The 17,212-nt window shown below is 37.7% G+C and overlaps 1 protein-coding gene across 2 annotated transcripts in view; it reads left to right on the plus strand.

Annotated features, from left to right (window-relative positions):
* Positions 1-17,212, plus strand: part of csnk1da (casein kinase 1, delta a) — a 38,243-nt gene that overhangs the window by 8,978 nt on the left and 12,053 nt on the right. For both annotated transcript variants that reach the window (XM_073839398.1, XM_073839393.1), the window contains exons 2-5: positions 8,076-8,186; positions 14,239-14,387; positions 14,697-14,925; positions 15,103-15,273. In XM_073839398.1, coding sequence (XP_073695499.1) covers positions 8,076-8,186; positions 14,239-14,387; positions 14,697-14,925; positions 15,103-15,273 — 660 coding nt within the window. The remainder of the gene's footprint in view (positions 1-8,075; positions 8,187-14,238; positions 14,388-14,696; positions 14,926-15,102; positions 15,274-17,212) is intronic.

Here is a 17,212-nt window from a genome sequence, read left to right on the forward strand (position 1 = left end):
CTCGCCCTCACGCATTACGTAGTCATGTTGGAAAGGTCATGCGTGATCTAGGCGGAAGTACCAACGTAGTGTTTACAAAGTGAATGTGCAGAGAAAGTCAAATGGCCTTTACAAAAAAAGGAAAAACAATTATGTCGGCTGATTTTGAAGTTATAGGAGAAAATATGATGGAGTTTTTCGCCCTACCATACCTTTTTGAACCGGCGTACACGTGATCTTTCCAATGTGATTACGTAATGCATGAAGTCATGGAGGCACATTGCAGAGCTAGTGCATTGTGAGCATTTGTGGTTGAAAAGTATGTACATTTGTTTTTTATTTTTTATATGTATAAAATGGTTTTGCTAGGTAAGACCCTTATTCCTTGTCTGAGATCATGTAGAGCCCTTTGAAGCTACATAAAAACGGCAACTTGCACCTTCAACGCGTTGATCCCCATTGAAGTCCATTTTATGGAGAAAAATCCTGGAATGTTTTCCTTTTTGACTGAAGAAATAAAGACATGAATATCTTGGATGACATAGGGGTGAGTAAATCATAAGGAAATGTTTATTTTGAAAGTGAGCTAATCCTTTAAACAAAATGTGATGCTTGATCTTCCAGTAAAGCAACAGACTTTTTTTCGGTGACTTCTCCATATGCTGGACTTCGTCAGTCATTTAGCTTCGGCCCTACAAACATCGATCACAAACTTGCATTCATTTTTGATCGCAACTCTTAAAATCCAATCAACAACAGATGCATAGAACCAAGTTACTGCTAAACATTTTTTCTTTCTGATAATCCGGTACACTTGGATGTGTCACATTATAAAAGAAAAGATCTGTCGCTACTTCAGTTTCATTGTAAATGAAATGTTTTAAATGTTTGTTATGGTATATTTATGCAAGACCAACCAGTCTTATCCATCAGTGTGCACTAACACACTAACAAAGTAAATGTGACAGAAAGACAGTGTTGTTAGCCAAGTCAGTATAGATTGTTGTTCTGTGATGATTGTTTCAAGATCAACACGTTCTTTTCCTTTCATCAGGATCATTTGTCGCCGTCTTTTCCCATGTCTTGCCATGTTTAAGGCTTAAAATGTGTCCATTTTATTTTGATATTTGCCATCAAGTACTTCTTAAATACAAACAACCCCTTTCGCGTATGATTGCATACAGATACTTGCTATAGTTTTGCACATGAAACAGTCATGCTTGTATTCTCTTAGGTGAGAATAATACATGTCTACCAGATTCTTTTTTACTGATTCCTGTCATAATTATCATGATGTTTTTGAATTGATACTTATTTTACGTCAAATAAATTTAGTTTACCAGTTATCCACTAAAGTTAAAAAGGAGGACATGAAAATATTAGTTTTGGTCAAAACAAGCTGTTGGTTTACCAAAATCTTTCTATAGTCACATAAGGCAGAAGTGAAGTTACAGTGCTTGCAGTAGATTTCATGAGAACATGAAACATGAGAAAGCTCTGGTTTATTCAGAAGGATTTTCTCACGTACTGTACATGTGCAAAAAGAGCACAATCTGTTCTTCCACAGATTTGCATCAAGGATGTCCTAAGTAGCGGGGCGGGCAGAACATTTGGAACGTTACTGTTTTTGATAGGATGTCTCTTTGTAGCTTTCAGGCTGTTGTTCCTTCATGCCTTTTATTGACCCACCATGTATATTTGATCATCTGTAATGTCTAGCTTCATTAAGCTGATTGTGTTGGGCAGCTCATGCATTAGCAGCTTTAGCCAGTTCATTTTATTTTCAGGAGCAGTGTTGAAGAGCACTATAGTATTGACAGCTATTGATTGTTATACCACTCTTTCACACAGCAGTACCCACAGGCTGGGTTTAAGGTTTCAGGGACTGTGGGAAAACCACTACAGCTGTGATTGAAAAGGGTCACCAGAGTCCTATCATGTGGGCCTATCTAAGCGGTTGGCCTTTTTAGCTTGCTTGCCTTTTTTCATGAGCCATGACAGGTGATTGCTTTGTAGAGTAGGTCCTGTGAAGCTGGTACGACTTGTGCCTCTCAGAGTGTCTTTTCAAAGTGGAAATAGATCCTGGTAATTCAGGAAGAGCAGTGGCTGGAAATATATACGTGATATGCTTATGGAGGAGTTTCAACAGGACAGTACTGGATCCAGCTCTGCTGGGCATGATCCTGGTATAGCACTTGTTCAACATGTAAAAATAAAGAGCTTGCGCATCCAACATTTAAATCATATTTAATAAACGAGTTCTCAAGAAACGTCCTGGCACAAGCACTGACAGGATCTGGTGTGCGCAGTATTTGCACTACTTGTGCTGTGCGTTTTAACACTTTAAAAGTTTAGTTGTTGTTTCTGTCTGTATTCTTGTTTCTTTTTGTGTCCTGTGTAGAGCTGGACAGTTTGGCCTAAAATCTAAATCTCGATTCACTGAACATTTTACCTTGATTACGATTAATGAATGATTGCATGTGATTTACTCTGTTCTTCCTGGCCTTTCTCTGATTGCTCCACTGTTTTGGAACTGCAATTGAGCTGTGCTGCATGTAAAAGTTTAAATTATGTTAACTTGACAAGGCATCTTAAATGTGCTACTCGCATGCGAGACACCGCAAAAGACGCCAGCACACATAGCGCTGACTTCACATGCGATAGTATGTTTTAAATGTGAGAGTATTAACAGGATTAAAAAAACGAAATGACCAACACAAGAAAATTACGTCGAATTTCACTTTGATTTTCATTAATTGTCCAGCCATAATGGTTAGCTCCGGTGACATTGCAATTGTTCCTACCATTCTGATAAATGTTACACTGCTGAAGTAAATGTATCTACTTAGGTTGTATGATTTATGTAATTATTGTATTACTTTGTCAACCATATGATTCATGTTACACATCATATTCACTTTGTCTATTGTGGAGGAGCATTTAACAGCGACATTGGTCATCTAATGAGGTGATATAACTCTCGCCAACACCCTTTTAATAAGATGTTGCTAATCTATGGCATGTGGCATCTTTTGACTATTGTATTATCTCTGCAATAGGTTGTCTGGCCTTTTGTTTACAAGTTGAAGTATGCCGTTTAGTGTTGGGCGATATGCACAATTTTCACATCGTCCTATCGTCAGCCTGTGAGATCGCTCTACTATCGTGCTAATTTATTTAATGATATGTAATAAATTCCTTATTCGTTTTGTAAGGGTAGTGCATGTGACTTGTGACAGTTGTGCGTGTACAGAGCGCTGACGGTAGTTCTGTTGGATAGGTTCAAGTTTACTTTCGGTTTCATTCTCTGCTATCTTCAGTGAGTGGTAAATGTGCGTGCGTGAATGTAAATGAATGTATCTTTCTATACCCGTCATATTGCGATAATGTTACCGCTGTATGTCTGATCTTTGTCATCAGTTCATGTTGTAGTTCAGTTCATATTGATTGTGGAGAAGCGATGTGCGTGTAATTCACGTGCATATGTTTAGCGCCATTTTATCGCATCGTAATTCTAGTTAACGCATACAGATGTTACTGAGGTGAATGTTTATGTTTACTATATACAGACGGATTCTCATATATCGTATTTAATTCAGCCTAAACCACATTTTACTACCTCGGTTATCCCTATGACGGTCTACACTTAATCTATTTACACTATATGATGAATAAATCTCTTACACATTTTCACCGCACCTTTATACCGCGGCAAGTTTCTGAGGCATCCTAGAACCGACTCTCCGCGCTGCATCGCTAAAGTTAGGTGCCTTTTTGACGCATAATAATGATAATAATCAGCAACAGGCGATTTCTTTGACTATCGTCGATACACGATACTATCGTCTATCGGCACAACCCTAATGCCGTTTCTGCAATAACTGCAAAAATAATTTTCAAATGCCAAATTCACAAATTACTCCTCCCCCAACTCAAACGTCACAAACCCAGCTCTTATGGATCCATAAAAATGAAGGCATTTCTCAACAGGTAAAAGGTCAATAAAAGGGCCAATATATTAGGAATATATTTAAAGTGCCCCTATTATGCCTTTTCAAATATGATATTTCATGTAGTGTGTCATGTAGCTGTATGTGAACATAAACTATCTGCAAAGTTGTGACGCCGACAGTGCACTATAAATGAAGTTTTTGTCTAACAAAAAAAAGAGTCGGCTCACATTCGCCTAAACGAGTCGTCAGCAATTCGAATCTTTTTTCTGTAACGGCCACACGTCACGAGCTACACATTTGCGTAATGTCCGCCCACGTTCAATTTCGCGAACAACTTGCCCGCCCACAAACAGTAGGCCTACCATTTTCACGTGGATTAACGTTACATCATGTCAAGAAGACGCCCTGCGAGTGAATTTGTTTTATATGCCCTTCCGAAAGATGAAACTACCAAGGATGAGTGGTTAACATTAATTTTTTCAACACCTCAGCAGTCCAATGCCAATCTTGTGTTGTGTTCGCGTCATTTTACTGATGACTGTTTTTCCAATCTTGGGGAGTAACGTTACAACGCGAGATTCACCAAACGCTTGGTTTTAAAAAATGGATCAGTGCCCAGTTTATTTGGACCGGCTTGCTCCTCTGAACTTCTACCTGTAAGTATGATTAATAATTGATGATTGTATTTTCTAGCGATCGTTCAAAATACGTCTTTGTGTACGTTATGGTGTGTAACAACCCCGCACATGTCTTGGTAACCGGCTAACTTGCGTTTCTGTTGTTCAGCTGTGAGTGCAATGTAGTCTAAAAATTGTGATTGATGCAGCTTGACTGTCTGTCTGCCTTATTAGTTTAAGTAATGATAATGATAAACGATGGCTTAACGCAGTGTTATGGGTTGTACGTTACAGTGTTGAAGTTCACAACGTAGAGGTGTGCCCGGTTCGCTTACAAAAGCAAATTGCAAGCACTTCCCACAGTTATAATATGACACCCACTGAGAAACGTCCTGCTCCAGTCGTGCTTGCAAAACAGTTTCTTGTCTATGTGCCACTTCAACCGTTTCATCGTCAGACTCCGGCTCGAATTGATAGGGTAAAATCGAGGCTATCTTTTCTACGCATTAACAGGTCTCCACAGCTGTCATTCAGTTATGCCAATGGGCGTTTCGTTTTGCGCTGAAGCGGTAGACCAATCCAAAAGGACTGCACCATCTGACCAATCACAGCAGTGAGGGCTCACGGAAAGGAGGGGTTTAGAGAGACTGATTCTTCGAACTGCTTCAAACGAGTCGTTTACGAATCATTTAGAAACGGGGTAAAATTAAATCTAATTTTTGAGAAAACTAAAGTGTTTTTTGAACTTGGATACATGTAAACCTGTTTTAAGAGACTATTACAACAATATTAACTACCTTTAACATGGCATAATAGGGGCACTTTAACCTGAAGTTTATCTTACCTGTTGGCCTACCTGTGGCCTGTACGTATTACCAGTAAATATAACGGCACAAAAATACCTTTTAAATATAAAAGTCACAATCCTGGGGACCCTTAGTCTGCACATTTTGCATGTCTCTCTTATTTAACACACCTTATTCGGATCATCAGCTCTTTAGGATGGAGCTCCATGAACTGAACTGAGTGTGACGGATAAGAGAAACATACAAAATGTGCAGACCGAGGGGGTCCCCCAGGACCAGGATTAGGAACCATTGGCCTAGTGATATGTTCTTTGTTACAATCTTTCATAGAGCACACAGCACACACATGAGAGGTTAATCAGTTGCGTCATCGTGTGTTTACGTGTGTGTGTGTGTGTGTGTGTATTTTTCTCTTAAAGGGATAGTTCACCCAAAAATAAAAATACTCCATGATTTATACACCCCTAAGCTCTCCTAGGTGTATATGACTTTCATCTTTAAGACGAGTACCAGAGTTGTATTAGAAGATGTCCTGGCTTTTCCAAGCTTTATAATGTGAATGGGTGTCGAGATGAAGCAAAATAAAGTGCGTCCATCCATCATAAAAAGTGCTTGTGTTTGTGTAAGAAAAACATCCATATTTAAAACTTTATAAAAAGTAATCTTTAGCTTCTACTAACTGTCGTATGCGTGTTTACGAGAGAGTGGCGTTTCAGTAGATGACATAGGATTTAGCCATATCGTAAGCTCTGGTGAGAAGTGACAATTGCACAAATTAGATGTGCAAAATAAAAATGTTGAAGGATTTTGATGTAAGCATATGCATTTTATTGGACTTCAAAATCTTAAACCCCGTTCACTGCCATTATAAATCTTGGAAGAGCCAGGACATTTTTTAACAACTTTTTTTTAACATAAGATTTTATTTATCTGAAAGAAAAAAGTCATATACACATAGGATGCCTTGAGGGTAGGGTTGGACGGTATGGCCAAAAAAATTATATTTATTTTATATTAGTCAATGATAATTATCACAATACATCTCAAATTTAAAATTTTCAAGTTGCTCCAAAGTAAAAATTGTAGAAACCAGACAGTTAATTATGGTTTTAAATTACTATTAATGGTAAGGACAAGACAAACACACAAAATATCTTAATAGAAACTATTTTATTTTCATTCTGCATGTTCTGAGTAATATTGTTTCAAATCAAGAAACATGTTTGTGTTGCCTGATAATATTAATAATATTTATTTATTTATTTTTTTGTCTTTTAGAAATACAGATTTGATAGTATCTTGAGTTGAGATGCAGATGTAAATTTGTTCATTATCAAAATCTGTAAATGGCTGTAAATATTTGAGCAATTTTAAAATTCATGGTAAATGATGGCGATATGTAGATTTAAAAGGCTTTATTGATGTGCACAGTTTTTCTCCTGTTTGACAGCACTATTTCATTTGGCTGTAAACTGAGTCATTTGTATTTGTATTTTTTTTGCTGAATAGTAGTCCCGTGACTGAGACTCAACAGCAAGTGAACGAATCTGCTCTAGTAAGCTTGTGCTGCGCTGCTGTTTGATCTTTGAGCTGCGTGGATAAATGGTCCGAGTGGCACGCTTCAAATGACTAGCCGCATAAACATTATATCGAACATTTATCAAACTCTTGTTATTTTTTATTTTTTTGGAGGAAAGTTCTATTGTGATAATTTTCATTATCGATTTATTGCCCAACCCTGCTTGAGTGTGAGTAAATCATGGGGTAATTTTCGATCCCTTTAACTGTAATCATTGGCATATTATCAAAATCAGATTGTAACTTTTGCCAATATTTTTAATTCAGAACCACTATTACTCATTTAAAATGGTGGCATTATATTCAAATGTATGTAAATGAACATTATGTTGATTTTCACTTTAAATCACAAAGGTCATATATTAAAATAAATTGCAGCCTTTGCAATTTGATAATCGCCCCTACATCGCAATTTTAATCCGGTGTGGGTAGAGATGTCTACAGGCTAAAAGAGCAGTACTTGATTCAGGTAGCACGTCAGTTTCCGCAAGAGAGGGAGGAAAATTTACAAAATTTCTTTTTTTTTTTTTTCCTCATTCATCCTGACTTTCCTGTCACATCCCTCACTCATAACACATACACATGGTCTAGCCCTTGGGAATGCCACAGTCTTGCTCTCCTTATCTGTTTCTTTGGGTGTCCGTTACAGCAGATGACTATAGATGATTTTCAGCATCCTCTGCTCAGGATGTTGAGTTGAGGCAGATGGTGGGCCGGAAAGGAGGTGGTATAGCAGTATGCGTAGATAATTGTGCCCACTCCCTCATGCTGGAAAGCAGTATGCGTGAGTCAACCTTAGATCTGTAGAATTTTTTTTTTTATCATAGTGGGCCTGCATATTCATTACATTTTTTGGGTTATATTTAATTGTCCCAATGACTCATAGAGCACTGGAAGCTAAAGCGTATTTAGACACTGCAAAGCCTCTCTGGTTGAGTGGATTTATTGTTCTCATGCTCGTGTATGCATGTATTATACGTCACAGGTACATGGGCAGATATTTTTTGTTAAAGCTCCCTACTTTAGACACATCAAGTGATTTGGTTGTTTCTCCATCCGCTGTCAGTCGTTCACTTTTCTCTTTGGTTCTGTATAGTGTAACTGACTTCCTTCTCCCCTCTTGTCTGATTTTTTTTATCCAGGCACAGACATCTCCGTGGGGGAAGAAGTAGCCATCAAGCTAGAATGTGTGAAAACGAAGCACCCACAGCTGCACATCGAGAGCAAAATCTACAAGATGATGCAAGGAGGAGGTACGTGTTTCCACACTCACTCAGCAGCTCCTCGTGGTCTCCATCCGGCTTCTCCATTAACACTGAGAACTATGAGTCACACGTACACACCTCACACTACGGCCACATACATAAGAGCCTGTCTTGTCCTTTTGTGGAAAAAAATCTTCAAACTTAAGTATTTAAAAAAAAATAATAATTTTTTTGTTTTGAAAATTCAAACAAAATTTTTCTTAGTATTAAAGGAGAAGGTCACTTCCAGAACAACAATTTCCTGATAATTTACTCACCTTCTTGATATTCAATACGTTCATGTCTTTCTTTCTTCAGTTGCTAAGAAATTGTTTCTTGAGTGAAACATTTCAGAAATTTTCTCCTTGTTGCGCAGTCTTTCTTTTTGTATTCAACTGAGACTATTTTTATATAACTACATTTTTAAAAATATTACCAGACTTTTAAGACTCTTCTAAACCTTTTATGCAACCTGCCCCAGGTTTATTTTTTTTTTCCAAATACTGTTTTATTTTTTTCTCCTAATTCCGCTTTCCATTTAAATTTTTCTGGATTCCATTTTCATTTTTCCAGACTCTGTTTTAATGGTTAAATTAATTTTTTTTTTTTTACAGCATGTCTAATTAATAAAAATCATGAAACTTACTTAAGAGCATTTTATCAAAATTCAGTTTTATTTCTACCAAATTCAATTTTAATGGTTTCATTTAATTGTAATAAAAGCATCTTTAATTGATTTTATTTAAAAAATTAATTACACTTTTTTTTGTTAAATGACGGTAAAAAATTTTCTGGTAAATATTTCTTACAAAATGTTTTAAGAACAATTTCATTATTAGTAGTAAAACAAACTTTTATTTTGATGGTTTGCTGTGAAGACCTTTAAATTTCTGTTTGTATATGACAATAGTTTTTCTCAAAAGAAATGGTAAAATGCTCATGAGGTGACTCTCAGAGCATGATTGTGTCCATCTACTCTTATTGAGGCAGCAGTCTAAAAACAAAGCGAGCGTCACACACACTTGTGTATGTAGTAAACAAAACTGTGTGTCTGCACCATTCATTCACACAGACACAGAACATGCAGGATTCATATAAAATTCACTATTCCAGTCTACATTGCATTATGATTTAAGTGAACTGACCAACTTAATTAAAAAATTGGCGCATTCTGCATTATACTGTAAAATCCTTTTTTTTTTTTTTTGACTGGATTTAGCAATTCCGTCTGCGTTTTCCGCATCATGGAAATCACAGGCCCCTAAATATGCCGATTTAGTACACTTTATTTTTTCTTTTCTTGCATTAACCTTAAACTGTTTTGCTGCTGTTTGTTGATTTTTGTGGAAACTGTAATACTGTTTTTCTTTTCTTTTTTCTTTCTTTTTTTTTGTCTTTTGAGGAATACGAAGTTCAAAACAACTCGATTTATTTGAAAAATAAACATTTTGCTAAAAACTGATTCATTTCTTTTATTTAAAAAAAAATTGTCATTTTGTGCTGGGGCAAGTGGAAATTTTAAAACTGGGACTACTGAATACTCTTCCTGTTGATCCCTGGTTAGTAATACTGACCTCTAAAAGCCTCTATGAACGATGGGCATTTTATATTCAATTAAAGTAGTTCTTTTGTCAAGCTTCTGAGTAATTTGTTTGAGTGAGAGGTTCCTCTGAAGGTAAAGCGTAGTTCACAGGATCTCCATTTCTTAGATGGTGTTACAGAATACTGTAGCAACAGTGGGCGGCAAACCAATCATGACAGTTCCCCTCGCATCATCAGTCAGTGAGTCAACATATCCTTCTCCAAAGTGGCATTATCAGATCTCAAACTACTCACAGCGTTCTGTCAGCACCTTGAATTGTTTTCTCATTGGCCTTTGCGTGGAAAGGAAGTAGGCAATTTGTGTCCTCAGCATTGTTTTGCATCAAACCGTCATGTAATCGGTCACAGAATCAGTTTTTTGTTGAAATTTTGGTTCTGTTGTAATGTACAGGGATGGTTTATGAATATACATGAGATGCCTGAATGATGCGTACAGCTACCGGCCCCAGCTGGGTTTGGCCCCGATTGCTTTTATTCGAGATAGATGTACGACAGTCCTGTCGGGGGTATTTTATGGTGCCAGCAGCAAAAGTGTGTCGTCTACGGCGTTCGCTTTCAAATACGCTCGCTCCCAGCATGACTGAGCATGCATGACGTTTGCTCTGCGGCGGCCAAACGTTGCGATGGCATCCGTGCCATGACAGACCGACATTCTGAGTGAGCCTCCCTCTCAGCGCTTGTGTTCTCTATGATCACATGGACCCCGGGCCAGATGGTGCGTGCGGAGGGGAGTGGGTTTGGGGGGGGAGGGGCTGGCCCTGTGCATTCCATCTCCTAACTGGGTCTCTTGCACCACTCGCAGCCTTATTTAGCACAGCATGAACATGAATACATGCTGATAACTTTACATCGAGAAAGGTGTGGGTACCTGCATGTGTGTGTGCTTGCATATGCATTTTGAAGGTAGAAAGGAAACCTCTTATGTTATTTTATCCCGTATGTTGTTATTTCTGCTTGTTTTTGAACAACGCTTGTACTCTTTTTCGAGTCCATACATGGAGAAGCATAAGGCTTGGCATTTTTCTATTTTAATTCTTATTAATATAGACCTTGTCAGAGCTGTCCTGATGCGAGAATGGAAAGGCGTGCTGGACGGCTCAGACCAGGAGATATATTTAACCCTCCTGAGTTTGCGCAGGAATAGCTGACCTGGAGGATGTTTTCTGGAAAGTGCTGAACAGCAAAAGCTCTGTGTTGTTGAAGGCAGTGGCCGGGCTCAGGGTGATCACGACCGTAGACTCGACAGCAGCTGCCGAGAGATCTCTGACCTACCAGAACCCTGTCTCTTCCTCTACTTGATAATTCTGGAAAAAAACATTGACTAGGCTATCTGTTTGTCTGGAAAACTGTTCAAGGAACCTGTTTGAAAACAGTCGTTATAGTATAAAATATAGGCCATTAAATTTACAGTGGGGGGGGGGGAAGGGCTGTTGTGGTTGCCAGGAATTTACTGTAAATAATAGTGACATTGTTTCAGGTATTATTGGAGGGTGTATTGATGCCTGTGTATTCTATTTGTATACAAATAATTCATAAATTAATTTTAACATTTTAATTACCAAAATCTGCTTTGTACCACGGAATGTACTGATACCATGATACGGGTGGTAAAATGGAAAGCCACATGTTTAATCAGTTCATCAAAAGTGGCTTGTCTATAAAACATGGCTATTACTCATATTTAAACGTGCAAAGAGCAAGCACCAATCAGGGTAACACACCACACACTAAAAAAAGTTAAAGTTGTTGCTAAGACAAGAACGGGTATTGTTTTGGTTTTAGGACAACTTTGATGAAAGGTTAACTACTTCACTACTTCAAATGTTAACTACTATACATTACTCAAATAAGAACCGAAACACTTCCTCTTTCGCCATAAATTATACAGTATTTTATTGTATTTACCTGCAAAAACCATATTGTATAGTAAAATTATGTAACTTTGAACCATTTAAATTAAAATTTACATATTGCATATGGTAACTTTAACAGGCTTTACTGTATCTTTTTTAAGTATTTAAGTTACATTAACATTTATCATTCGTAACATGTATTTTTCCAGCTACTTACATGAATGACGCAAATTGATAAGGGTTCACTTCAACCTCATGCATTGACCATTTGAATTTGGTGTCATTACTGAAATTTTTTAATTGAAACAATGCAGCATTCATTAAAAACTCAGTTTAGGCCTTATCCACACTGGGGTCAGAAAAAAAGAGGGCAGAAATGCCACCAAAATTAGCAAAAATGCCCCATAAATTCAAGGCAGAGCTAAAAAAAAATGGCCCAGCACAATTAAACTTATTACAACTGTTGCGATTTAAAATGAAATGTGAAAATGAATGAAAAGCGTCAATTCGCAGAATTACATTTAGATTTGCTCACACTGCACCAGATTGCTTTTACATGCCGTTTTGTGCAGCGTTGAGCCTTACAACCATTCAGATGCATTCCTGATGAACTTAGGAATGCATTAACCAATCAGAGACTCTGTAGTGAGTGCACAAGCGATTCCCTCATCATAAACAACACAGTGCATAAAATGTAAATAAAAGATTAAATTTGTAGCTATGGTGATTATAAGTTTTTGCATAATTTGCACTAGACTAGACTAATGTCATGGACCAACATGTTTATCTGTGAAGCCAGAATGAGGCCAAAACGCAGACACAAAGCAAAAGTGTTTTTTATTGTTTTATATTGTTTTTGACATTAAAGACAACATAGTATGGTGATGATAAGATTATTATAAAAACTCACAAATGTAAAAAAATGCCCCTGGAAATCATTTCCAGGGTGCAAAGAGAAAATACAGAAATGCAGAAAATTTACTCACAATTGCTGTTGTGAGCTAAAATGTGAGTACAGTTGTGTTTTGATCAGATGCGTTAGTGAATGACGAGGCATTTCTGTAAATAATATTATCCTGCCAAAAGAATTGCGTCAAAAATCCGTCAAAAAGGCACCTAACTTTAGCGATGCAGTGCGGAGAGTCGGTTCTAGGATGCCTCAGAAACTTGCCGCGGTATAAACACAAGCATAGAGTAGATAGCGCCGCAGATGTGTACAGTGAAAATGTGTAAGAGATTTATTCATCATACAGTGTACATAGATTAAGTGTAGACAGTCATTAGGATAACAGAGGTAGTAAAATGTGGTTTAGGCTGAATTAAATACGATATATCAGAATCTGTCTGTATATAGTAAACATAAACATTCACCTCAGTAACATCTGTATGCGTTAACTAGAATTACGATGCAATAAAATGGCGCTAAACATATGCACGTGAATTACACGCACATCGCTTCTCCACAATCAATATGAACTGAACTACAACATGAACTGATGACAAAGATCAGACATACAGCGGTAACATTATCGCAATATGACGGGTATAGAAAGATACATTCATTTACATTCACGCACGCACATTTACCACTCACTGAAGATAGCAGAGAAAGAAACCGAAAGTAAACTTGAACAGAACTACAGTCAGCGCTCTGTACACGCACAGCTGTGTCACAAGTCACATGCACTACCCTTACAAAACGAATAAGGAATTTATTACATATTGACACATTTACATATTAAATAAATTAGCACGATAGTATCGTGTATCGGTGATCTCAGAGGCTGACGATAGGACGATATGAAAATTGAGCATATCGCCCAACACTAGTTTGTTCCATCTGTATCATCTCTGTGAGCTTTTATGAGATTTAACACATGCGCAGGAAAGATAATTTAACATTTTCCAATGTTTCAATGTGGATGAGAAACTTTTGGAAAACGTGTGAAAGCGCTAACGTGGGTGGAGAGCATTTTAAAACAAAAAACGCTGTTTTCAAATGCATACAGATTGTGTAGACATAGCTTTAGTTTTTATTTGCTGATTACCAATATAAATGAGCATTTTGTTGAAGCTGGTAGCTATAATTGAATCGCATGAAAGATGCTTCGTTTAACTGGAGAGTCATGTGCATTCAACATCGGTTGTATCAGTACAAATTCAAATTATATTATAGTGTTGTGACAGCTGCCTTTTCTGGTTCACGTGTGGCTGAATGGTGAGACGGGGCAGGAAAATGCCCTTGAAGTGATCTAATTGGGTATCAGCTGTCTTTCCCTGACAGCATATATCTTTCTGTGCATCACTTCAAGGTCAATCTAGAGATGGTTTATGCTTTATGGCTGATGAGTTAGAGCCCTTTCTGAGGGTGACCAACCAGGACCTCTGGTTTATTTAAGCTGAAGCTCTACTTGGGTTTTATCACATCACTGCCCTACTGAAACAAACGGGCTCCCAACCCCCTGCCTATTATGTTGTAGGTCACCTTCAGTCTGTCATTCCTTCAATTGCTTCAAGGACTTTTCTCTGTTCAGTTATTTAAACTTTGGAGATCCGAACATTGTATTCCCTTAATTCTGTACTAATGGTAATTGTTTCTTTTACAGTCGGTATCCCAACAATCAAATGGTGTGGAGCGGAGGGAGATTACAACGTGATGGTGATGGAGCTGCTGGGACCCAGTTTGGAAGATCTGTTTAACTTCTGTTCTCGCAAGTTCAGCCTAAAGACTGTTCTTCTGCTGGCTGACCAGATGGTAAGGCTTGTAGACATGATCACTGCAACCTTTGTCCTCTCCTCCCTACCCATCTCTTGTTATAGGACACCCAAAATGGGATAATGACTCCAGGAAGTGGTGTTCTGGTGACACGACAAGCTTTACTGTCATCCTTTCAGCTGTTTTACTTAGACAACCAGTGTCCTTTTTCACTTTGTGTTTGAAAGGACTGCTTGTTCAGCGGTTGTCATGCCCCTATTGCTTTATTTGAACTGGTGTGTTAGGTTTGCATGCAGTCTCTCATTCAGTCATTCGACCTGTTGAACCTGTCTTCTCTTCTGTCCTCAGATCAGCCGTATCGAATACATACACTCCAAGAACTTCATCCACAGAGACGTCAAGCCTGACAACTTCCTTATGGGCCTGGGGAAGAAGGGCAACCTGGTTTACATCATTGACTTTGGCCTGGCCAAGAAGTACAGAGATGCTCGCACCCACCAGCACATCCCTTATCGCGAGAACAAAAACTTGACTGGCACTGCTCGCTACGCTTCCATCAACACCCACTTGGGAATAGGTACCCTGACACATCTTTTGAATACATTTATTATGATAATATTATCATACTGAAACCTCCTGTACTTTCAGACCTGACCTGTTATCACCTTAACTTTTATGATGAAGTCACTTCACCTGTTATAGTCTGGCCATCATATTGACTTATGGTGTTTATCTTTGGTGTTTTCTTTCACAGAGCAATCCAGACGAGATGACTTGGAGTCTCTTGGCTATGTGCTCATGTACTTCAACCTGGGCTCTCTGCCATGGCAGGGTCTGAAGGCTGCCACAAAGAGACAGAAGTATGAGCGAATCAGCGAGAAGAAAATGTCCACTCCTATTGAAGTCCTGTGCAAAGGATACCCATGTAAGCTTCTGCCTATACATATAAGGATTTTTTTAGAGTAACCAAAAGGCTTAAGCTATGTTACATCACAGCCATGGACCATAAGCTACTTGCTAGTTGGAGACAGGTGGTAGAAGAGACCATTTAGTTGGACAGTTCAATCAAATATATCAGTTATCAATATTTTTAAGAAATGAATACTTTTATTCAGCAAGGACAAATTGCATTGATCAACTGTGACAGTAAAGACATTTATAATATGTGACTCTGGACCACAAAAGTCATAAGTAGCATGGGTATATTTGTAGCAATAGCCAAAAATGCATTGTTTTCTTTCCTACCGTAAATATATCAACCTAGTTTTTGATTAGTAATATGCATTGCTAGGAACTTCATTTGGACAACTTTAAAGGCAATTTTTCTCAATTTTGCACCCTCAGATTAATTACCAACTTTCAGATTATGTATTTTAAAAATGACCCTTCTGACTGGTGTTGTGGTCCAGGGTCACCCTTTTGCATTTTCAGACTTGCGTAACTTTACGTAATTACTTCATGCAACCTATTTAGATTTTTATAATAAAAAATTAAGAATTTAATGAAAATCGGGAAAGGTCCTCGGGCCGGGATTTGAACTTGGGACAACTTTAACGCAACATTTGCCCACTAGGCTGTCGCCACCGACCACTGACCACCTCCATGCTCTCGTTTCATACATAGTAAGATGGCAGTGATTCACAAGGGAAATGGGTTACATAAAACTAGAAATGCGTAAGCATGCAAAAAATTTTCCATGCGCATGTGAATAGTTTCTTGATGAAAGTTTGCATGCATGCGAAAGTCTGTATTTTATTATTATTGTTTGTTTTAGGGGCTCTGTTTGTTGTCACTTTGAGAAAATCAATGGATAAAAAAAACAATAAGAAATAAAAATATTGACAGATGACTGCCATTTGAAAATATTGAAATATTATTAGAATTATAATAATAGTTTAGTATTACTAGGGCCCTATGAAATCAGTTTTCTTGTTTTTTTTATTTTTCTAGACTGTTTTAATGGGTAAATTTTTTTTTTTTATTAATCAAAAAGCATGTCTCATTAATTGAAATCTCAACTTTAACAGCAGTTTATTAAAATTGATTAAAAGTTAAAGTTTTTTCTATTTTCCATTAATTTTCTGAATTCCATTTTAATGAAGCAGGAGCAGTAATACCACGCAGCACATGTGCAAATGCTAAACTAGCTGGGAACTCATTTCTGATAATACTCCGCCTGCTTCGGCCATATTACGGCAGCAAACTTCCTTGACTATTACGCCGGAATGGGAGTGTAGTTCCTAATCTTATCGGCCTAGAAAATTGAAGCTTTGCATTTCCACTGGTCTTAGTACACGATATAACAACAGAAGAGTCAAGTTTTAAATACCAAAAATATGGAAACTCGTTGGTCATTTTTGAACGTGATGCTATTGGTCTAATAGGATTCAATGATCTATGCTAAGCTATGCTAAAAGTAATATCGCCAGAACAGGAGAACGGCTGAATGGATTTCAAAACGGTAAAACCCAACTTATTAACTCGGGGGGAGTTGGAGAATGAGCCTCTTTCCAAAAAAAGTGGAGTGTTCCTTTAAGCTGAACCTGTAAGTTTATAATAGATTTTCTCAAATAAAAGTTCCAATGCACATGAAGTGACTCTCAGAGCAGCTCTGGAGGTTATATTTGTGTTCATGTACGCATATATTAAGGTGGCAGAGGCTGAAAACATTGCAAACACCACGCGCGCTTCAGTATGAGTAGTAAATGAAACCGCGCGTCTGCGTCATTCATTCGCACAGAGACTCACAGGACATGCAGGAACATGCAGAACATTTATATTTAATATTCACTGACACTAGTCCATATTGCATTTTGATTTAAGTGTACTGACGGACTAGATCCAAAATTTGTCAAATTCCGTGA

This window comes from Garra rufa, chromosome 1 (genome assembly GCF_049309525.1).
Source record: "Garra rufa chromosome 1, GarRuf1.0, whole genome shotgun sequence".
Classification (NCBI taxonomy): Eukaryota; Metazoa; Chordata; class Actinopteri; order Cypriniformes; family Cyprinidae; genus Garra; species Garra rufa.